Source organism: Chelonia mydas, chromosome 3 (assembly GCF_015237465.2).
Source record: "Chelonia mydas isolate rCheMyd1 chromosome 3, rCheMyd1.pri.v2, whole genome shotgun sequence".
Taxonomy (NCBI): domain Eukaryota; kingdom Metazoa; phylum Chordata; order Testudines; family Cheloniidae; genus Chelonia; species Chelonia mydas.
Genome location: NC_057851.1, coordinates 9,580,123 through 9,604,098, shown reverse-complemented (window position 1 = coordinate 9,604,098; position 23,976 = coordinate 9,580,123). Strand labels below are relative to the sequence as shown.

The window sequence follows — 23,976 nt, the reverse complement described above, 5'->3', positions numbered from 1 at the left end:
GTCTTTATTAAGACCATGATTTTTAATCTCTAGTAAAGTTAGGAATTTATGCTCCCAGCTTGTCTTTTGAAAGTGTTGTGTAGGTTTCGTTTAAGGAGGAGGACTGAGAGGTCAGATATAAAGTGATTTCTTTGTGAAAAGTAACAAGGAGTCCAGTGGCACCTTAAAGACTAACAGATTTATTTGGGCATGAGCTTTTGTGGGTAAAAAACCACTTCTTCAGATGCATGGAGTGAAAATTACAGATGCAGGCATTATATAACGACACATGAAGGGAAGGGAGTTACCTCACAAGTGGAGAACCAGTGTTGACAGGGCCAATTCAATCAGGGTGGATGTGGTCTACTCCCAATAATAGATGAGGAGGTGTCAATTCCAGGAGAGGCAAAGCTGCTTTTGTAATAAGCCAGCCACTCCCAGTCCATATTCAAGCCCAAATTAATGGTGTTAAATTTGCAAATGATTTTTAGTTCTGCTGTTTCTCTTTGAAATCTGTTTCTGAAGTTTTTTTTGTTCAAGTATAGCTACTTTTAAGTTATAGAATATCCAGGAAGATCTAAGTGTTCTCCTTCTGGCTTTTGTATGTTACCATTCCTGATGTCTGATTTGTGTCCATTTATTCTTTTACATAGGGACTGTCCGGTTTGGCCAGTGTACATGGCAGAGGGGCATTGCTGGCACATGATGGCTTATATAACATTAGTAGACGTGCAGGTGAATGAGCCTCTGATGGTGTGGCTGATGTGGTTGGGTCCTCTGATGGTGTCACTAGAGTAGATATGGGGACAGAGTAGGCAATGAGGTTTGCTACAGGGATTGGTTCCTGGGTTAGTGTTTCTGTGGTGTGGTGTGTAGTTGCTGGTGAGTATTTGCTTCAGTATTCACGCACAGGTCATCTGATGTTTTTGTCTTTTATCATGTTCCTATGTGAGTTCATTCAAGAGCGTAATGATTTTCTGGTTTCACCCATATAGTGCCCCCTAGCCACTTGGTTATCTCCTTTAGCATCAATCTCCTTATGGGTTTTGATGGACAGGTTTGGGTTCTTCTGGATCCCACCATCCACTCAGCAGGGTGTAACTTGTTTTTCTTCCCATATGAATTTATTTGGTGGTGCCTCTACCCACCTGGCTTCTTCCTGGCAGGGTCACCAGGGCACTTGGGAGGAAAATTCTAACACAGGGTAACTTACTTTCCAGCTAGTTGGAGTCTTCCAAGAAATAACACAAACACATACAGTATATTTAACACAGTAATTATATTATACATAAGATAAATATAAATATAATATAACAACAGGGTTCACCATATGTGATGTGCAATCTTACTGTATCCATGTTGGTCTCAGGATATTAGAGATGCAAAGTGGGTGAGGTCATAGCTTTTAGTGGACAAATTTCTGTTGGAGAGCGAGACAAGCATTTGAGCCACGCAGAGCTCTTCTTCAGGTCTGGGAAACAAACTCAAAGTTTGTTAGAAGAGCTTTGTGTAGCTGGAAATCTCATTTCTCTCACCAACAGAAGTTGGTCCAGTAAAAGATTTTACCTCACCCACTTTGTCTCTCTAACTTGCAGTTCATCAGATCAGACCCCTTCGGACAGCAACAGTCACGTCTGAAGGGGAGGAAATTCCTTCTGTGCAGCTGGCTGCTGATGCATTGGGAAGTCTGACAATTGAAACTATCAGCCACCATGTCGGAGACATGGGGAAGCCAATGATCAATGATGGCGGAGCAAGTAAAAAGTCTGAATTCATGATGATTTGTCTGTGTGTGTTCCCTTTCCACTTATTGCTTCCTGCACCCTGTTCTGGTTTGTTTCCTGCTCTCTGAACTCAGTGTTTCAATTCCTGTCTTGTGTGTATGTGTCCATCATGTTGTGCGTGGTTACGCAGAACCAGCTGCTATATACCTGCCACTTGGACTGTTCTTATGTTTTGTTCAGATTGTTGCTGACCTAACTGGTTTATGGTTATAACATCTTTTGACTGGCCACCTCCCTGCATGTCTTGCTTTGGTTTCCTTGTGTTTGGGGATTGCTGTTCTGGGGTGCATCAGAGCATAACAGTATTGTTTTGAGCAGCACCACTGGGTCAGAACGACATTAAACAGAGTGCTAAGCAGGAAAGCATCCACATGGAACCAGCATATACTTAATTCATGCCCACTTCCTCTCCGTACCCAGGACTCTAGCAAGCAGGTCTATATAAACACTGAGCCTCACCTTTCTAAAACCTTGCTTTGAGCCACACTCCACTCCAGCCAGCCTTCAGCAATGAGGATCCCCTTTGGTTTGTTCTCATCTTCATATGCTTGGCTGCTCCAGGTAAGACCAAAAATGCCTAGGACTGTAAAGTGGAATATTTGGGAATGATAATGTAACAATCCAAGGAGAGACTAAACCCACCCAGGCCTGTGAAATACTTTAGTGCTGCCAGGGATACAGGCAGCAGATGGGAGGAGGCACAGGAGAATCCAGATGTTGGGGTAGCTCACAATCTCTTCTGATCTCCTGACTATAACATACCTCTTCTGAGCAATGCCGAAGAGGAGTGTTCTTGGAAGATTTTTGAATGAGAAGGGGGTGAAAGGGAATCCTAGAATCATAGAATATCAGGGTTGGAAGGGACTCAGGAGATCATCTAGTCCAACCCCCTGCTCAAAGCAGGACCAATCCCCAATTTTTGCCCCAGATCCCAAAATGGCCCCCTCAAGGATTGAACTCACAACCCTGGGTTTAGCAGGCCAATGCTCAGTGGCAATCTAGGATCAGTCTGTCCATAGGCGGCATCATGGAAAAAATGCATGGAAACAGGAGTGGGGAAAAGGTATGAACTGGGCAGAGCTGCCTTTGAACCCTGCAAGGTCGGGCTCATATCCTGCTATTGATTTGGGACCTTTAAAGTGGCTCCTGAACCACTGCAAAACTTTGATGCTGTCCTTTAAGAAAGGGCTCCAACCACAAAGGCTCTGCTTGTGGGTTGCTACCAGGCATGTCTGGGTCTGTGTAGGGTCACCATGCTGGGCAACACAATTCAGAGGCTCCTGCAGATGTGTACATATCAACACACCTTTTCTTTGTGCAGGAAATGCCCAGGGCTCAGAAGTATCCTGTAGACGTGCAGGTGGCCTTTGCCTAATGGGCAAGTGCATTCAGGCTGAACACCATGTTGGGTACTGCTTGCCTCCTATCATTCTGTGCTGTAAAAGTTTGCCAGTACCCACCTAACGGGCAGAAGAATTCCGAAGAAGGTGGCCTGTCGCAAGAGGAGAAATCGCCACCATTCTCCTTGAGTTAGAAACAAGCAGTTGTTGAATCATGTCCCTTTGAAAGGAAAACGTATCTTTCGGTGAGAGCTGTTCGCTTGGGTTTTGGCTGCAGAGATCCATCTGTGATCAGTTGAGTGTTGGCCAACATTTCACCAACTGTGTAGATGAGTTGCTCATCACAGCCACGTGGAAAAAACAACAATAATACTGTACTTCCCACTTGGCCCGCAGGCTCCTGGGGAAGGGAGTATGACTTCTGCTAGGTTCTATACAGCTGGTTACACTCACTTCATTATCGCTCTGTGGATCTGAGTAACAGCCTTACCGGCTGCTTCCAAAACCATGGCTGTAAAAGGAAGGCTTGTTTTTGGGAGCCAATTTTGAAAATGTGTGGGCAGTTTTGCTTCCACAATTCATATTTTTTATCTACCAGAATACCTGACTTGCGGGTGGCAGTGGGATCATTTTGTGCTTGTTGCTTTTACTGCGGCTTCCTAGGAAACACTGTAACTAGACTAGGAATGATTCAACCCTAATGTGTGGCATAAGCATTGTAACCATTGACATCTGGTAATTATCTGCTCTACACCCACTTTCAATATCATTTCTCCTGTCTTGAAAGGAATAAAACTGAAACTTCACAGAATGGTAATTGTCATTTGATGAGGATTTCCTGAGTGGTACTCCACATGACTTGTTTACAGTCTCATTGAAAGTCACTGGTAGAGTAGAGAACAGAACAAACATCTGCTGATACTCACTCACATGTGCTTTAACCACTAGACCACACAAGCAATCTGGAGGGGGAAGAATCAAACCTCTATCACACAATCACCATTCACAGGGAGAACAGTCCCAGTGGAAGCTCAACTCTCCACCCCATTCTAGGGTTAGCCTCCAGCTTCTGTCTGCTGATGCTGTGGCACAAATCCAAGAGTCACCCTTGTAGGCAGGCAAGTGTGTATAATGTATGTCCCCTTCCCTTTTCTGGGGTGGACCAGGCTCCAATGAGCACTGAGCAGAGCTTAAAGAAAAGCTAACCTCCTGCTGCGACAGTACAATGAAAAGAGACAGAGAGACTCAACCTTGCTATGCCAATACCCAAAGTGGTGTGCATGGACAGTGAATGCTCGACCAGCTTCTGCTCCTCCCTCCTGTGACTAGACCATGTGGAGAGAGAGCAAAACAAACAAGGCAAGTAGGCAAAGAAAAGCAGTGGGAGCAATGCCCAAGGACGACAGTGAGGAACAACTTTAAAAGAGATCCCATGATCTCCGTTGTTGAATATGCTGGTCCCACAGCCAGCTGCACCCCCAGCTAAGCTCGGTTCTAGCCTACTGCCAGCATCCTGCCCCAGGGACAAGAGACAGGATAATTGCTCTGGGCTGGATTGTGCAACCTTAGATACGCAGATAACCTCTTATGCAAATAGTCCCATTGAAGCCAATGGGTCTACCCACATGAGTGTTTACCAGGATGAGTAAGGGCTCACAGAAGCCTTACCCATTTCAGGGGTGATTGTGGTGGGTGGACTCCTTGCTGAAGATAGCCAGAGTGCTCCTGTACATGAGACAGGCAGATGTTCCAAATCTGCACTGTGCACTGTTATGGGGCAGGATCTGAAGCCCACTGAAATCAATAGAAAAGATCTCATTGACTTCTATGGGTGCTCTGTGAGTACCCTTCCCAGGACATGCCCGTGCAATGATATTTGCACTTAGCTTAATTTAGCTGTCACAGAGCCTGATCCAATGTGCCCTGAAGTCAGTGGAAAGTTGAGGGAATTTTTCAATGAAACATTTTTTCATTGGCAAATGCAGGTTTGTTGAAACCAAAACTGTCTTTGGGAAAGGGTCAGTTTTGATGAATTTCACATTTCAAAAAAAAATGTTTCAACATTGTCAAAATGGGATGTTTTGAAATTGGGGGGGGGGGGGGGAGTGCTGTCTTTCAGGTCAAAATGACTTGTCATTTCACATTTTATGTTATTTTAGAGTAAAAAAATGTAAAAAAAAGTATTTAAGATTGAAATAAAAACGAAACATTTGGAAATTATCAAAATGAAACGTTTTACTGACCCAACCCGAAATGTTTTTTTGGTTTTTTGGTTCATGAACATTTTCAGGATTTTGACTTTTTATCAGGATGGGAGAAAATGTTTGAAATCTCGAAAATGCTCACAGGCCAGGAAAACCATTTCCCCTAGTGAAAAGGCTCCCGTTCACTTCAGTGGGCAACGGAACTGAGGCTGGAATCTTGGCTCAGCGCTCTCTACTATTGTGACCCGGAGGGAACTCAGAATCGACGATAAGTGACAAACTCCATGTGCCGTGAACGCTTGCAGGTTGTCATGGCTTGTCCTCTTTTTCATAAGTATGCTGTGCAATAGAACTTGATTATTCTTATATGACGCAATGTGAATAATTTACCCACAAATCCTCCTCAAGAACAGTCCAAGGTGTTTTTAAGAGGGATTTGGAGTGGAAAATGTGGATCATGTTGTTATTAACAGTTGGTTCCATCGTGAGTAAAGCCTGGCTTCCAGCTGCTTCTCCTTTTCTTCCTAAGAGCAGAGGACATTTGGAAGAGCTACTGAGTCAAATCAAATTAAAAAGCAATGAGCTCAGTAAAATTAGAGATCAATTAGTGCGAATCCCGTGTTCCTGCTGCCTTTTGGACACCTCAGTATATATAAACAGGCTTTTCGCCTTCATCGTTTAAAGAACTTCACTTCCAATCTCATTATTTCTCTCCCCTCCAGATTCCCTGAGACCCCAGTTGACCGTCAAGCATGAAGATCTTTTATCTTCTTTTTGCTGGTCTCTTCTTGGTCTCCCTGCCCAATCCAGGTAAAATTCCACTGTCTGAGACAGTAAACTGTTTGTAAGAGAAAAAACACAATGATCTAATGAGAAAGTGAACCCCGTTGCTCAGGCACTGCTCAGAACCAGTGAAATATCAGCAATAGTGGCTGAAATCCCCTTGAATCCATAACAAAACTCCCATTGACTTCAGGCCAGGACTTCCCTCATCACATGTAAGGTCTTTAACAATGATTCAGTTTCAGTGCCTTGAGTCTCAGACCAAGATCTCACTGCTTCTGTAAACCTTTTTAAACTGAAGTTGTCCATCAGTTACACTGTCATTTACTTCATGTCCTATTAGAACAAATGCAGGCCCCAATCCTGCAACTGGACCCATGTGGGAGAAGTCAGTGGAACTCCACATGGATGCAGGGATCTATCCACATGGGTCTGATTGTTGGACTGGGAACTTAGTTTCAAACAGACTGGAAAGGTGTGTCTGGAGGCCAGACTTCTCCGAAGCTCCTAATGGCCTTCAGCTCACACTTGTTTCCTGTAGGAAATACACCAAAGACACGTTCTTAAATGACTGACATTTTCCAACTCGAACCATTTACTTCTCACCTTTGTATTCAATGTTTCTAATTCGAGTGTCTCATCTAGATTTTTAACCTCCATCTCTTTTGGTGTCTCATCGCAATCTGAGCGTGGCAGCTCAGAGCATGAAACGATGGTTATTTTTACAATGAAAAATCCAAGTCTGTATTTATTCCCAATCACCATTGCTGGTATCTAACCCCTGAGCTGAACCCTTTTTGCACTGGACTTGATTCTCCACTGCCTGGTGCAGTCATTGATACCGGGGCAATGTGACCGCAAAATCGTAGCCCACTCACTCAGTAGCTCACTCACTTATTACAGGAACAACTGACTGCACCAGGCATATGATATGGCCCAATGCATTTCATCATTTCCTTCTGCCAACAAACCTTAGGGTTTGGCAGGGAAGTGAAGAAAAAAGATTCTTTGTGCCAGATCCTCAGCTATGCCAGCGTTCGTCTGCTAAGAACCCGGCTCTTTCTTTTCAAATGAATGTTAGGGCCAGGTTCACCCGCGTCCTCTTGCTGCTATGCATTGTTCTGGCAACAAAAGAAGCGATAAACTCAGCATAACTGGCTGGCAGAGCCATGTTTATGTTCTTTGTGTCTCCATAGCAGCACAAAGCAACCATAGCATACTGGGGAATCTGGCCTCTAGTATTTAAGGATAAAATTTTCAAGAGCATTTAAATGACTTAGGAGCCTAACTCCCATTTTCTAAAGTAGTTTAGGCATTGTGGATTTTCATTTAAAGTCAATGGGTCTTGGGCTTCTAAGTTACTTAGGCCCAGATTGTCAAAGGTATTTAGGGGCTTAAAGATGCAGATAGCGTCTTACCGTGACTTTCAAAAGCACCTAGGTGCCTAACTCCCAGTGACTTCCAGCAGTTAGTTAGGCACCTCTCTGCATTTTTAGGCACCTAAATAACTTTTAAAATCTGGCCCTGAGGCACTTTTGAACATTTTACTCTAAGGTGTCACATCTATTTTCTTACTGGTCTGGGGCCTTACAGCGAGATTTCAGTCAATTTCCTTTTACAAATCTCTGAAGTTTTCTCCTTTAAGAAACTGCTCACGGTTATTCTCTTGTCCCGGTGGTGCCTTTGACACAGCTATAACTCGGTCTACGCTCCTCATTCAATGAGCCCACCACTTTCCATTCTGCATTTGTATAAGATGAATCCTTTCTTTGCGTTCAGGGAATGGCCAGTTTGTCATTCTGGGTTGTTTAACCAGAGGTGGTTCCTGTCGTACTGACAATTGCTATCTGGATGAAATGGAGATCGGCAGCTGCCTGAGGAGCAATAGGTTATGCTGCAAGAGAACATGATGAGGGACACTGCTTACCTAGAGGCAGAGCAAACCCAGCCAAAGACTCTGAGCATCGGGAGAAATCTGGGCCGGACGCATTTAACTAAATACAAACTGCTACATCATGTAGCCTTAATAAGAAAGAATGTCTGTGGTGGAGTGTAAATGATTTATTCTCCTCTACATGGACCCATTTGCCCGAGTGTTTTAACTTCAGGCGTTGCCACATGCACACAGACTTTCAAGTGTAACCCTTCTGCCACGTGGAACCAGCTGCAGTCAGGGCCGGATTCAACATCTAGGGATTCCTTTCCATTGATACAACACAGAACCGGCTCAAGCCCCCACCCAGTAACCTGGGACATTTACACACCACCCCGGGTGCCTCTGAGAGGCAATACTTCCCCACTCTCAATCACAGAGTCTGAGTGTAGAAAATAAACTTTTCATTAAAGGAGGGAAGTAACTCGGTGTTAATTTGGGAAAACACCACAAACAGGGTTCATAAACATAAACTATGAGTAAAAGACCCAACCCCAAGTGAGTTGGGCAGTGTCCTTTTCCCCTTGGAGTCTCAATTCCAGCAACACAAAAGTCCCTTTCAAGTGTCCGACCCATCTCTGCACCCCACTCACACTTGCTGTCCTTGGTCATTGCAGACCCAGAGTTCAGAGGTGCATCTGCAGAGTTCACCTCCCTCCCTGGGTGGGGTAAAGAGGTATCTTGCTTGCACCGCTGCTCGGGCACTCGCTAGCCATCTGTCATAAACATACAGCTAAGGGTAGCATAAAATCCCCTTTACCTGTAAGGGGTTAAGAAGCTCAAATAACATGGTTGGCACCTGACCAAAAGGACCAATAAGGAAAGAAGATACTTTCAAATCTGAGGGAGGGAGAGAAGAGGTTTTGTTTGTGCTCTCTTTGTTTGTTCCCTCTCTGGATAGAGAGAGACCAAGCAGGTAAACCATCTCTTGAAAAGATACCTGAAATGATACATCTAAAATTACGGCAATTGTAAGTAAAGGCAAGGAACTGTGTTAGATTATCTTTTGTTTTAGCTTGTGAATTTTCCCTATGCTAACAGGGAATTTTGTTCCTGTTTTTTGTAACTTTGAAGCTAAGCCTAGAGGAGAATCCTCTGTGTTTTAAATCTTTTTATTTATCCTGTAAAGTTACCTTCCATCCTGATTTTGCAGGTGTGATTCTTTTAGCTTTTTTTTTATATATAAAATTCTTCTTTTATGAACCTAATTGATTTTCAGTGTCCTAAAAACCCAGGGGTGGTCTGTGCTCACTTTTTAACCAATTGGTTAGTATATTATTCTCAGGCCTCCCCAGGAAAGGGGGTGAAGGGGCTTAGGAGAATATTTTGGGGAAACAGGGACTCCAAGTGGCCCTTTTTCCTGGATTTTTGTCAAAATCACTTGGTGGTGGCAGCAATACCGTCCAAGGGCAAGGAAAGGATTTGTGCCTTGGGGAAGTTTTAACCTAAGCTGGTAGATATAAGCTTAGGGGGTCTTTCATGCGGGTCTGCACATCTGTACCCTAGAGTTCAGAGTGGGGAGGGAGCCCTGACACCACTCCTCTCTGCTGGCCACTCACACCCACTGCCTGCTCACTGCTTCCGCTGGCCGCCTGCTCATGGCTATCGCTGCACCTCTTGATCAGCCACCCTGTCGGCTGCACCTTTCTGTCGCCACACAGCTAGCTGCCTGCTCACCTTGCCTCTCCACCAGCTGCCCTGCTGGCCACTCATTGGGCCTCTCAACCCCACCAGCCACTAGTTCACCAGCTGGCTGTCAGTCACCTGCTGCTGCCACTTGCTTCAACATCTGCACATCAGTCTTTAGTCATTTTCAGCATGTTGTAGGCCGGGTAGAAGCACCGCCCCATCTCAAGTGATGTCCGCTCCTAGTGATTTTTAGCTCTTAGCAGGTAGGCAAGAAAACAGCCCTACCACAACCGATTTCAGCTCTGATTGGGCATTTAACATAACAAGGAAGCCCCTAATAAAGCCTATTTAGTGCTATTCTTTGAACAGTGGGAAGAAACAGCTTAAACCAGTCTAAGAAAGAGCCTTAAGACTATGCACCCTCCCAGCTAGAGATATCTATCCCCACATCTCTTACTTTCATAAGACTCTGACATTCAAGCCCCTGACTTAATGAGGTTCTTTCAACTGAGGGTGACAGGTTAAGCACAGTCATTTGGGACAGATTAAGCACAGTCCTGCTTTCCTGTATTCCTACAATAATTACAACATTGGTAACCATATTTCACTACCCCTGCATTCAGTACTAAGGTGATTTGTACCCAACGCCAGCCAAAGTTGATCACTTGTTGCTGAACAGGTAAGCAGGACAGGAGCAAACTGTATTTACATAAACACACCCAAATCTCTCCCCCTCCCAGCTGGCTGTCAGGGAAGCTTTCATTCAGACCCTGCTTACATAAGCAACCCACACACCATTTCCCCCCATTCAATTCCAAAGGACACAATGTTCCTGATCAATGGACTAGGCCAAATTCATCTCCAGTGTGACTCCACCAAAGCCAATGGAGTTTCACCAGTGACAAATATCACTAACTGGCCAGTGTCTGGTCTCATTTACACCAGTGTAAATCCAATAAAGTCAGTAGAATGCCTCCAAATTATATCTGAGTCCAGAACCTGGCCCACTCTGTGTATGTAGAAATGGATACACAGGGAAAGCTGCACAGGGACCAGTCGGGCAAGACAAGAGGGAAGCCAGGATAAGAGAAGACATTGAAGCCTCTTCCACATAAGAAACTGGAGCCTACAACTCCCTCAGGTTGGGGAGAATTTACCTCAGGGTTTATTGGAATTTAGAGTTGCTAATCCATGGGGTTTGGAGAGAGCCTTCTTGTGAGATGTATGGGAACCCTATTAGCTTGGGAGAGCTGACCAGAGGCCATGGCTGCTGTCACAAGGTAAACCAGGTCCCTTTAAGAGGAAACTGGTCCAGCCTAGCTGTACCTCATTAACAGCCTTGTGATGGGGCCTGAGAGAGGGCAGCTGGCCTCTATAAAGAGAGGGGAACAGAAAACAGAGACAGGAAGTTGTGGTAGAAACTACAGAGAACAGGAGGTTCCTGCAGGGAGCTTAAAAAAAACAAGGGGAATAGCAGAGGGGGTTTTACCTGCTGATCTCACAGAGCTTTGGTCAAGACAGTCAGAGGCCTGGGGAAGAACTCTAGGCAGGAGAGGCCTGGGAGTGGCTGTTTGCTTTATTTTGGGACTTTGAGGACAGTCTGAATTATTTTGAACTTTACGCTAATAAGCCAAACCCCAAAGGGGAGCTTTTATTATTGGGACACATGAAAGCCTTTTGTGAGTTATTGAGGAGGTCTAGAGGGGAAACTGAGGCAAGGTGTGGCAGAGACATCCCTAGCCATCAGGGGTGGCTTGGGGGGTAACCTATCCAGTTACAACTGCCCGAGGTGGCATGACTCCAATCAAAAAGAAAAAAATCTGTCTCCTGGTTGCCAGGCCAGCTGGCCCAGACCCATTGCCACAGCCACATAGAGCTCTCGGTGTGCCTATTGATCCATATGCAGCCAGCTCTAGCTTGAGGCCCCTCGGGGTGGCTGCCACCCATCCTCACCACAGAGGTAATCCCAGGTATCACTGATCTGTCTATTTGGTTACTGGGCATTACTTTATCATAACAAGACCTGGATGTACCCTGTGGTGGAGCTTGTTTGCTGTTCCCAGGTGGCAGTCTAATGTCTGTTTGGCAGAGATAGTGAGAGCCATTGTTCTTAGTCAGATGGAAGATATGGGCTAAAGGTGTTAACATTACCCACTCCTTGTCCAACATCAAACAGTGTCAAACAAGGTTCAGGACTTGGTGTGCCGTGAGCTCAGCCTGCTTAGGGACCACGGCAAACACACCATTAAAAATCCTTTTAATCTGTTATTAAAAATAAAGAAAAGAAGGGAAAAAATAAGTATTGAGTAAGGCTTTCATTTTAATAACCTCCTTTGTCTTTCCCTGCTGCTGGAGAGAGTTTTTTTAGAAGGAAAAAGCCTTCGTTTGACAGTTTTAGGTGGTATCAAAGATGGTGATAACTGTCCTCTGGAGGAAAAAAGATGGCCTCTTGAGATGGCCGGAGCTGCTGTTGCTGTTATAGTCAGATCCTGTTTCCTTTTAGACAAACACACACACAAGGGAAGAGAAAAGAACAGCAAAGAGAAAATGCAGCTTCTGCCTTTGGTGTTGACTCTCACTTGCAACTTCATGGCTAGAAAAACAGGCCCAGCACTCGCTTTGACCAGCCACTCTAAGACCAGGTGACACTGTACCAGCCTCAGGCTGTTGTTAGGGCATTACATTGAGCTGCCCTTTTGGTCACAGGCTTACAGCAGTGTTACAAAATATGCCATCTTGGCCAACTAAACCAAACTCTCGTTAGAGGAGGAATGGGAGGGGGAAAGAATGAAATAAGGCATGGAAGGAAAAGGACACTGGGGTGGAGGGGACAAAGTCTCACTTTCTACGTGATGGTTGAGATCTAGCTGTGACGTTGAGTGTAATATAATATCTCATTGAAAGGTGACACAGGGCCAAAAAGAGTTAATTAACTCACAGACTGACATGACCTATGGCCGAACTTCAAAGACTGGTTGGGAAGATATGTAAATGAATAGAGCTTTGAAATGCAAGCCTGCATTGTTAGAGATAGAAGGGTAGATGTTTGCTCAGGTCTTGTGATGTAACAAACAAGTCTTGTCTATTGCTAGGGCTTTGATTCAAAGATCAAAAAAGGAGTATTAATATTTAGGAAGACACTTGAGTGAAATACTATTACTGTCTATATGTCTCTTTGAAGGTTGTGGTAACCTATATCTGAACTGTTTAATGGACAAATTACCCTGTGCTAATTGCCATGATGTTTAGGAGAAGAAAAGTTAAGCCTATTGTTTTCTCAGGCCAAAAGGCTGCTGGAAATGTATAAAAACCCTGGGACACGATCCTTCTTCATCTCTGATCTGCTCTGGGTTTCAAGAGGGGGAAACCTTAAGCCACAAGGATTGACATCCCCAGTCATTGACTGGAGTCACCCTGAATATGGATATTGGACTATAACCTATGGACTATTTCTAAAAGGACTTTTGGCAACTACAAATTCATCTCTGCTATGTATCTGAACCCCAAGAATTGAACTCAAGTCTGTATGTATATTTATCTTTTAACATACACTCTCTCTCTCTCTGTTCTTTTTTAATAAGTTTTAGTTTAGTTAATAAGAATTTGCTATAAGCATGTATTTTGGGTAAGATCTAAGTTATAATTGGACCTGGGTATGTGGCTGATCCTTTGGGATTGGAAGAACCTTTTCTTTTCTATGATGAGATAAGATTTTCAGTAATCATCATCATATCTGATGTGTGTGTCTGGATGGAGGCCTGAGGCTGGGGACTTTAAGGGAACTGCATTATTTGGACTTCTGAGTAACCGGTGAGGTAATATAGAAGTTGTTTTGTGCTGGCTTAGTAAATCTAAGTATTGGAATACCCACCAGCATTTGGGGTTTGTCTGCCCCATTCTGTTTGCAGTTCACCCTGATTGAGTGACCTCAGCTGGCTCCCAAAGGTAGCATCGTCTGGAGGTGGCAATGCCATCTAGCTCCCTCTCTCTGGCCTGGTCTGGTAAGGACACGTCTCAGGATAAAGATGAAGAAGGTCTGAGGTCCCAGGAGATGGTGGGGGTGGCAGCCCTGATGGTGAAGCTCACTCCAGTAGCCAATTTTTCTCCCCAAGTCTCTTTCTTTAAGGACCCACAAAAGGAGTGGTGGGTGGAATAGCCCATCCCCTCATTATCTTGTCCACCAGTTATGCCTAATTTCCAACACACCAATTTGAGTTCACTGATTTCCAGTCCTCTATGCCTCTTGTTTACCAGGCATGACCTTAATACAGTCCTTGTGTTATATCAGGAGGCCTTTTTGTTTGGACTAATTCAGTCTGTCTCACTTTTGTACCTTTTCACATCAATACTTGTTGTTACAGGTTATTGGGACATTCCATGAACTTTGCCTCTCTTTTTACAAGAGCTCACAATTAGAGTAAACTTATAGGCCCAATTATCACAACAGGTCCAGAATGAAGCACTTTGTTGGCTGGCATAACACCCATGTTGTATAGCCGTATCCAGAATGATGGCCTAGAGGGGTAAGGCTCAGAGCTGGCTATCAGCAGAACTGGGCTCTGTTCCAGGCTTTTGGGCCAGTCTTTTAGGGCCAGCTTGTGAAGACTTTGCTCACTTTCATGAGTGAGTAATTGCTCACATTGATTTCAGCGGGATTATTTGTCTGAGTAGATGCTCACCAAAGTGAGTACAGCATTCACACTCTGGTCCCTTGCTTCAGTTTACCCCCATTCTACACAATGGGAACCATACTTCTCTACTCCACAGAGCTGCTACCATGCTAACTTTGGTCTTGTGCTCCAGGGTGATGACTGCCACTGAATTGCCTATAAATAAAAGAAGAAAGATCCAAAGGAAAGAAGGGAGCTATGATGCAAGAGGGTTGATAATAGGGAAGTATCTGAGAAGCTGATTCTAATGTCTGTGCAACACTTTAAAGGTGTTAGGTAGTAAGTGTTATTAGTACGACTATTGCTATTACCATAACATCTGGGATCCCTAGTCATGTACCAGGACCGCATTGTGCTAGGGGCTGTATGAGCACAGAACAAAGAGATCCCTGTCCATGAGATGCTGAATGCAATCATCTGAAGAGATGCAGTGGTCTCCTCTGTGGTGGTGATGATGATGATGGTGGTGGTGGTGGTCTGTGGTGATGGTGATGGCGGTGGTGCAATGGGGGGTTAATATATTATTCCTGCATCTCAAAAATCACTGTTCCTGCATTTCTGAAGCCAAATGCACCAGCAGAGTCCATCTGCTTTGCTGGCCAGTTAAGATGGGTTTGCAGCTGCTTACCATTACCAAAACGGCACAGAGCGGCTGGAGCAGATGTGTACAGATGCGTACATTTCCCAAGCAGATTGATTATTATCACTCTCCAGCTACCAAAGTCTGTGTTTAACTAATATGAAGGGTCAGGGTTTTTTACACCAGCTGAAGGGAAACTGTTCATATTCAGGTGGAAGGGGAATCATCAGGTTAAAAAACATATGTTCTCCTTGTCACACGAGGGACATTCAATGGAACTCCAAGGTGGCAAAATCAAATCTGAGAAAAGGAAATAATTTTCCACACAACATGCAATTAGCCCGTGGAACTCACTGCCACATGTCTGAGGCCAAGAATTTATATTCCAAGGTGGATTGGAGGGTTCTATGGATAACTAGAACAGCCAGTATCATACCAGTTAATGGTAACAATGATTTTTGTTGAAGGGATTAAAAAAAACAGAACACTAATGTGTCACAGTTTGAACCAGTCTCTGAATATTAGGGATCAGGCTGAGACCTTTGTGGGGGCAGATTACCTTACATCTCACTACTGTGGGGCTCTTGTGCCTTCCAGGGAAGCAGCTGGCCCCTGTCAGAGATGGGATACAGGACTAGATGGAGCACAAGTCTGACCCAGGCTGCCAATTCCTCTGTAAGGACTAAAAGAGGAGGCTCCTTCTGTGCTCCTGTGGAAACAACGCAACTGTCTCCAAGTCTTAGATGGGATGTAGCAATCAGATCTACCCCAAGAATATGGAGTTTGCACTCTTCACAACGCACATTGAATTATATAGAGGAGATAATAAGTGTCGTGCCTCACCCGGAGGCCGATCCAAACCCCACTGCATTCAATGGGAGTCTTTCCAGTTACTTCAGTGCATGCTGGATCACCCAGGACATTAAGGAAACCAAGCCCAAGGACTGTTTTCTTCAAGCTGCAGTGTGCTCCAGGGGCTGGCCATGAGATGAAGAGGGCAGGTGGTCTCGGTTCTACTCCTGAGTGCCCCACTGACTTTCACGTGCCCTAAGCACACTGTAGAGTCAATTTGCGACCTTGGACAAATCTGGTAGGCCACCATTTCCAAAAATCGGGCTCTAGAGTTAGGCATGTTGAGCGACACTTAGGCCCCTAAAGGAGTGGTCTGGTTTTTCAGCAGCTCCCACTGAATCAATCATCTCACAAATTCATGCCCCTTCAGGCCTGACCCAAAGCCCATTGAAGTTAATGGATCAGGCTCTTAGCGGAGTGCCTCAGTATGGATTTAGGTGCCTAACTGTGGCCCCTGACTTGGAAAAGTTTGACCTATCTATGTGCTTGTTGTTAGGTAAGTCACCAAACATAGTCTGGGGACTGTAAACTGTGTGCTCTGAAAACCCTGCAGCTGCACTGATTCAGGCAGAGGGGATGTGGCTGATCTGACACTTCGTGTGAAGGCAGCTCCCCGCCAAGGGTCCAGACGTCCAAACAGCTTCTGAACCAGGCTGAGGTGAAGTGCCACGATCTGCCACCAGAACAGTCACATGCAGGGCAGGCCCTTCCTGTACCTGATTTCTCCTGTGCTCACTTTAACAAAAGGACCAGTCTTTCCGCATGGACACCAGCCCATCTTTTGCAAGGCCTCCACTTTAGCTTGCTATGTGCACACACTCTAGAACACAGTCATCTAGCTACACAGGCATATAAGACCATAGGCCCAGATCCTTAAAGGTCCTTGAAATCTGGGCTGTAGTCCTTTACTAGCTGGGTTTAGATATGATACTGTGAAAATAACAGAGTAAAACTCAGGTCTACACACATTCCTGAAAGCAACCTTCAAAGCTTAAAGGAAGCCAACCAAAATGTTCATTTGTTTTTGTTTGTTTCCTCCAAGTTGTTCCCCACAAGGCCCAGCTCAGTCTGGGGCCTGTTTGAACAAGACTCTGTTTAAATCCAGATGGTAAAAGGGCTTATCCACACTGTTTGAGGCTTGTTCCGCCTGACTTGTCTGAAGATCCGGTGGCTTACATTTTTCAACACTGGATGGCATCCAGCTTGCAATAAAAGGCCATCAAGGTGAGCCACGAAGTGAAAAAGAAATGTTTGTTTGTACCCTTTGATGCTTTTCTCTGGCTGTATAAAGAAAGCCTGGGGAAAAGTTTTATTTCCTTGTTTTTTATATTGAAATCTCATCTGTCTTGATGTTTTTCCCCCCTTGAATCCAACTGGAGAACTTTGGTAGAATCAGGCCATGAGTGCTGCCAACTCTTGTGAAACTGGGAGTCTTTCCAAAAGCCCCAGCTCATGATATTTGTTATGGGAGAATCTCCACTTCACTGTTCTTAAAATGAAGTTTCCAGCCCTTGTGGTTGCAGAGAAAAGCTTGAAAAAATGACCCCTAGAGAGTCAAAAACCAGAAGAATTCAAATTGGATTTTTTTTTAATCTTTGGCTTTAAACAAAAAGTCACATCTCATGTTTGGTTTTGGTTTTTGGACGGGGCAAGTGGGAGAGGGGCTTGACTGATTCTTGAATGCTTGGAATCAGCAATACTGTGACAGCAAGCAACCAGAGAGTGAACGCTGGACATTTAAAGCCTTGCTCATTCAAACGCTTGCACCCACAAGCAGCCCCATTGTGCCCCCTCTGCCCTATAGCAGACCCAACCTGGAACGGCTACAATTTGGCCCCTGGTTATTGTTTTGTTCCAAAAGCCTTGCTTATCTTCCCACAATGGGCATATCTGATACTGAACTTAGCACAAAGGTCACTGTTTGCTGGAGCACTGAAATGCACCTCTGTTTGTCAAGCTTTTCTCAGCACCAGGAATATTTCACAATCCCCAGTGGGAGCCCTATAAATCCAGGGAGCCTTTGTCTTCACCTGTCAGCAAACATCAGCTTCAACCTCCTGCTTCTTCTCTGGTGTGACACCGAGATCCCAAGCTGACATTCATGAGGATCCTTTACCTGTTCTTTGCTGTTGTCATCTTCTTCCTCCAGGCTGCTCCAAGTGAGGTGAAAATATCTGGAGGGCTTTATAGGATAGGGAAAGGAGAGGGGAAAGGAATGTTCTCATTGTGAAGGACAAGGTAAAGTCAGGGCAGAGTAAATCATCCAGGCAAAAAATTACTATATAAATTAAATATTGCACTATTACTCAAGATAGTTAAATCTAGAGCTAGCTGCAAAGAGATCTCACAAAACTGAGTGACTGGGCAACAAAATGGCAAATGAAATTCTATGTTGATAAATGCAATGCAATGCACATTGGAAAACAGAATCCCAACTATATAGACACAATGATGAAATCTAAATTAACTGTGACCACTGAAGAAGGATCTTGGCATCATTATAGATAGTTCTCTGAAGACATCTGCTCAATGTCCAGCAGCAGTGAAAAAAGCTAACAATGTTAGGACAATAATAGATAATAACACAGAAAATTTTATAATGCCACTTTATAAATCCACGGTATGCCCACTGTGTATATACTGCATGCAGTTCTGGCCGCCCCATCTCAAAAAAGAGATTTTAGAATTGGAAAAGGTACAGAGAAGGGCAACAAAAATGATTAGGGGTGCGGAACAGCTTCCGCACGAGGGGAGATGAATAAGACTGGGACTTTTCAGCTTGGAAAAGAGACGACTGAGGGAGGTTATGATAGAGGTCTGAAAAATCATGATTGGTGTGGAGGGAAGTGCATAAGGAAGTGTTCGTTACTCCTTCACATAACACAAGAACCAGGGGTCACCTGATTAAATTAATAGCCGCAGGTATAAAACAAACAAAAGGAAGTACTGCTTCACACAACGCACAGCCAGTCTGTGGAACTCGTTTTCAGGCGATGTTGTGACGACCAAAAATATAAATGGATTTAGAAAAGACCTAGATAAATGCATGGAAGTTAGGTCCATCAATGGCTGTTAGCCAAGATGGTCAGGGATGCAACTACATACCCTGGGCGCCCCTAGCCTCTGACTGCCAGAAGCTGGGAGTCGATGACAGAGGATGGATCACTTAGAATCATAGAATATCAGGGTTGGAAGGGACCTCAGGAGGTCATCTAGTCCAACCCCCTGCTCAAAGCAGGACCAATCCCCAACTAAATCATCCCAGCCAGGGCTTTGTGAAGCCTGACCTTAAAAATATCTAAGGAAAGAGATTCCACCACCTCCCTAGGTAACGCATTCCAGTGTTTCACTACCCTCCTAGTGAAAATTTTTTTCCATCACTTCCATCATTCTGTTCATTTCCTCTGAAACACCTGGCGTTGGCCACTGTCAGAAGACAGGATACTGGGCTAGATGGACCTTTGGTCTGACCCGGTATGGCCATTCTTATGTTCTTATTGTGCCTCTGGAGGCAGGACTTAGGCATGAAGAGAGGGTTCCTCAATTTCAGGGTCAAAAGACCCATTCAAAGACACTGTCAGCTATTAGTAGGTTAGGAGTCAGAAGACATTTTGCAACCTCAAGCAAAGTCAATTCATGTGAGTCTTACTTTCCCCATCTGTAAATTAGGGACAATAAAACCAAAGGTGTTGTAAAGCATAACCAAAAAGGGGCCTAATCCAAAGTCCATTGAAGACAATGGGAATCTTTCAAGGGGCTTTGGATCAGATCCGTAATCTTGTAAAGTGTTCAGCTGGAAAGCGGAGCATAGGCGTGAAGTGTCATTGCGGTTATGTTGGTTTTAAGTATTTCACGTTAGCACCCACACTGCCAAAGACTGTGGCTGTTTTCTGATTATTCTCTTGCTTATGCATCAGTCAGGGGAGCTGAATGCCAGCTAGGAGCAGTGTTTGTTAGAGTACTGCAAAACTGAATGGAAAGTTGAGTTCAGGCCAGAAACATGCTGACTGACCTCACTAGCATGGCTGATATTTAGCACAAAAAACAGTTTGAACAAGCAGTGTTATACCTATGTTATTTAAACTCCCCGATCAATGAAAAGATAAACTCAAGGTAAATTGCAAAAGAGAAAATAGTGCCCTTTTTTCTTAAACTAGAAAAAAATTACTTTAGAAATTCAGGTCTCATCTATCCTAGTTCTTTGTGTGTGTGTGTGTGTGTGTTTGTTTGTTTGTTTGTTTCTGGACACTTTAGGGCTGACTGGAGAAGTGTTAGGATTTTAACATCATGGCAAACAAAGCAGTGAAACCTGAATAACGAGAAGGGGAAGGATGTTTACTCAGACTTTTATACTCATTTCTTTTTAATAACTATTTACTTCAAATGCCCGACATCTTTTGTGAAGTGAACGTCAATATTCTTGCCCTTTTCACTGAACGCTGAGAAAGCTCCGACTCTAGTTTTCTGGTCTTCCAATGAGTCCTCCAGCACAACAAGACTTGGGATTCCTGATATTTATAGGGTAAACCAAGCAAAAGCTGCCCTTTTACGCCCTCCCCTCCCCCCCAATATAAAATAACCAACAAAGCAAACCACTTCCCTCAAAGCAACCCTTTCACTGACCTTTATGGACTCATAAAATGGGGAAAAAAGGCAACAGCATGTTTTTGTTTCCTTAGCAGGACACCATTAAGGTGCTGGAATCATGATATATAGTCTACACAATTTCCCAATTGCCCCATTGGGCAGGCAATCACCATTGACTTTAATGGGGGTCTGCAGGGCTCCACCCTTCTCCCTGCAACTATCTCATGTCTCCTTTCCTCGTGCAGCAAGAGGCAGCGCTTACGACACCTTGCAGTGCCTGAGCAACCACGGCCACTGCCGACCGCTTTGCTTCCACATGGAGCGTCAGGTTGGCACCTGCACCAATGGCCACCAGCGCTGCTGCAAGTGAGAGACAAGGCTGGGATGAAGAACTCTCTGGATCCAAAAGCTGAAGGAACCCGAACAAGACTTTCCAATAACAGCACAGCGAACATGTGTAACTCCCGTGCTGGACACAAGCTACACCAAACTCATGGTTTTTTCCATTGTAAATAAAATATACTCCTCTGGGTCTGTATTTCAACCACACTTTTCTTAGAGAATTGGGAAGATGGAAAATTCTGCCACAAATTTTACATTTTGGGACTGACTTGTTGATCGGCTTAGCAAAGGAATCAGCACCCTTTTGCTTCTAGGTCTTCCATGTGAATGTGGCCAGGGTCTGCAGTAATTTATTACGGTAGCATCTACAAGGCCCATTCAAGGACCAGGGCCTCATTGTGATAGGCACTGCACAGATTTTAACCAAAAGACAGGACCTGCCTCAAAGAGCTTACACTGTATATATGAGACAAGAAGTGGAAAAACAAATAAATGGAGGAGAGACAAGGTAGGCAGTAGGAAAAAATCTGATCAGCTTAAAGTTAACAGCACATCCAGTAAAAGCCATAGCACTCCAAGGGCCAAAACCAAAGCTCATTAGTGTCAATGGAAAGAATCTCACTGACTTCAATTGGCTTTGAAGCAAGCCCTGACTGCCTAACCTCTGTCAATGGATTTGTAGACATCTCGGCCAAGGCTACTCGGTGGCCTCTGGAAAATGAGTTTCAGTCCAGTCCCCAGTGGACAAACATGTTGGATAAAAAAATCAGTATTTTATCAGACACTTGAAACAACTATTTTAGCTGTTCTGCTCAGTGGGGCTTTGCTTTCAGTTCTATGTATTGGGTGTTTGTGTTGCTGGAGTTGATGGGTCATCTGAGCCACGATTTATTTTCCCTTTTGTAAATAACTCCACTTTCAAAAACTCCCAATTTTAACAAACAAAACAAAGTTTAAAAAGCATAATCCAGCCCAAGGGCCCAATCCAGCTAACACTTCCTACTGGGCCTAAGGCGTAGCGTGGTGAGTTGTCCCATTGACACAAAACTACTCTCAGTAGTGAGCAATGCAAGGGGTTACAGGCCCTAGAGATGGAAGCTGGTCCAGTGGTTAGGCCCCATAGCCTAAGTACTGCAAAATCTGAGTTCAATTCCGCAGCAGGGCCACAGCCTCTATGACTGACCTTGGGCAAGTTCTGTAGTCTCTCTGCGCTTCAGTGTCTATGAAGTGGGGCTAATGGTGCTGCCCTACCTCAGAGGGCTCTTGTGAGGCTCAGTAGGCAAAGGATTGTGACATGTTCAGATGTTTTGACTGTAATGCGGGGAGAGGTCATATAGCTTCCCAAAGGCATCACTACCCATTGGACAAGTGGCTCCCAGTGAGAGCTGAATAAGTGACTTAATCATATGGAATTTATGCCCTGATCCAGGAAAGCCTCTGACAATTTTTATCTGTAGTGCCTAGGAGACATAGTCATGGACCAGGACCCCCACGGTGCTAGGTGCTGTACAAACACAGAACAAAAAGACAGTCCCCAACCCAGACAGCTTACAATCAAAGTAGCAATCCCATTGACTTTTTAAATGCAGGTGGGGCATTAAGAGAAACACTAAAAGTCGTGAGACGTGTGATAAGATCTTGAGGGTTGGCAACAGTATTATTTATCCATCGGGGATGATCATATTCAGAGACTGGAAGTGCTTATGCGTGTGAGGGCACAAGCACAGGGTTCGGGCAGTCTAATGTAATCTTAGGTCTATTGTGAAGACCACAGCTAGAAATACATCAGGGAGGGAGAAGAGATATTTAAGCTAAAGGACAAGGTTGGGACGAGAACAAATGGGAATAAACTGGCCATGGATAAATCGAGATTGGAAATTAGAAAAAGGTTTCCAACTATCAGAGAAGAGATGGTCTGGAACAGCCTTCCCCTAGGAGTACTGGGCGTGAACAACCTCACTAGTTTTAAAATGGAGCTTGATGAGTCCATGAACAGGATTGCATGACAGAGTTGCTCAAGATACCCGGGGACTGGACCAGATGACCCAAGAGGTCCCTTCCCAGCCTGTGTTCCTATGACTTGTAAGGGGCTAGCATCTGTTTTGTATAAAACTAAACCCGTCAAGAAACACAACTGAATTTGCTTTAAAAATGTAAGGACCTTCTTAAAAGAGGAAAGAGGATGAAAGTGTGCATAGAGAGGGGAAAAGAGCAGTAAAACCCAACCAGTTAATATGCTGCCATAGGGATGAGGCCTTTCTGGAAGTTATGCTTTAGCCAACACACAAGTTATTGGGCTCAATCCAGGGGTAAATGGGTGAAATGTAATGGCCTGTGTTACACAGTGGTTGGACTAGACGGTCTACTGGTCCCTTCTGGCTTTACACTCTATTAGCTCCTTTACACTCTTTACACTCTAATCTAGCTCCTAAAGACATCAGGCGGGAGAGTCTTCCTATTGAATTCAAGGGGACCCGGAACAGGCTCCTCAATGTTGCTAATGACAGGTTTCAGAGTAACAGCCGTGTTAGTCTGTATTCGCAAAAAGAAAAGGAGGACTTGTGGCACCTTAGAGACTAACCAATTTATTTGAGCATAAGCTTTCGTGAGCTACAGCTCTGTAGCTGGAAATGGCCCAACTTGATTATCATACACATTGTAAGGAGAGTGATCACTTTAGATAAGCTATTACCAGCAGGAGAGTGGGGTGGGAGGAGGTATTTTTTCATGCTTTATGTGTATATAAAAAGATCTTCTACACTTTCCACAGTATGCATCCGATGAAGTGGGCTGTAGCTCACGAAAGCTTATGCTCAAATAAATTGGTTAGTCTCTAAGGTGCCACAAGTCCTCCTTTTCTTTTTGCGAATACAGACTAACACGGCTGTTACTCTGAAACCTGTCCTTTTAATGTTGTTAATGTATCCTTTCCCAACAGCAGATGGCGATCTTAGCCCACTTTTCTCCTACTTCACTAAAGCTGCAAGTTAATATGAGGGAATATCAGGCTTGAAAGCCACTAATATTTCTTTAAATCCTGCGTTAGTCAATTGTCTTTACACACAGGGGCCAGGTTTTTAATCGGGCCCTTAGTGCTTAGGTAGCTGTTTGCATTTTCAAAGCACTGCACAGACATTGACTGCTTGTTAAGGGTAGGTGACAAGCAATGAGACAGAAGGCTGGAAACTCAGCACTGCTAACCCCAAGCACCCAAAGATCAGGATATTAAAAATAATATATTTTTAATTTGTCTCTGGTTTCTGAGCCTTTAGGGGGCACTCAGGGCACATTTT

General features: G+C 44.4%; 1 protein-coding gene and 1 long non-coding RNA gene across 2 annotated transcripts; both read left to right on the top strand.

The window, feature by feature from the left end:
- The first annotated feature begins 413 nt into the window (after positions 1-413).
- LOC122465283 lies at positions 414-16,335 on the top strand. Its single transcript, XR_006290015.1, has 3 exons — positions 414-637; positions 3,399-3,404; positions 16,326-16,335. It is a non-coding gene; the product is annotated as an uncharacterized LOC122465283 (long non-coding RNA).
- A 1,520-nt stretch (positions 16,336-17,855) lies between these two features.
- Positions 17,856-20,711, top strand: LOC119565676 (gallinacin-13-like). Its single transcript, XM_037893450.1, has 2 exons — positions 17,856-17,913; positions 20,587-20,711. The coding sequence occupies exons 1-2, from the start codon at positions 17,856-17,858 to the stop codon at positions 20,709-20,711; spliced, it is 183 nt and encodes a 60-aa protein (XP_037749378.1).
- The last annotated feature ends 3,265 nt before the right edge of the window (positions 20,712-23,976 follow it).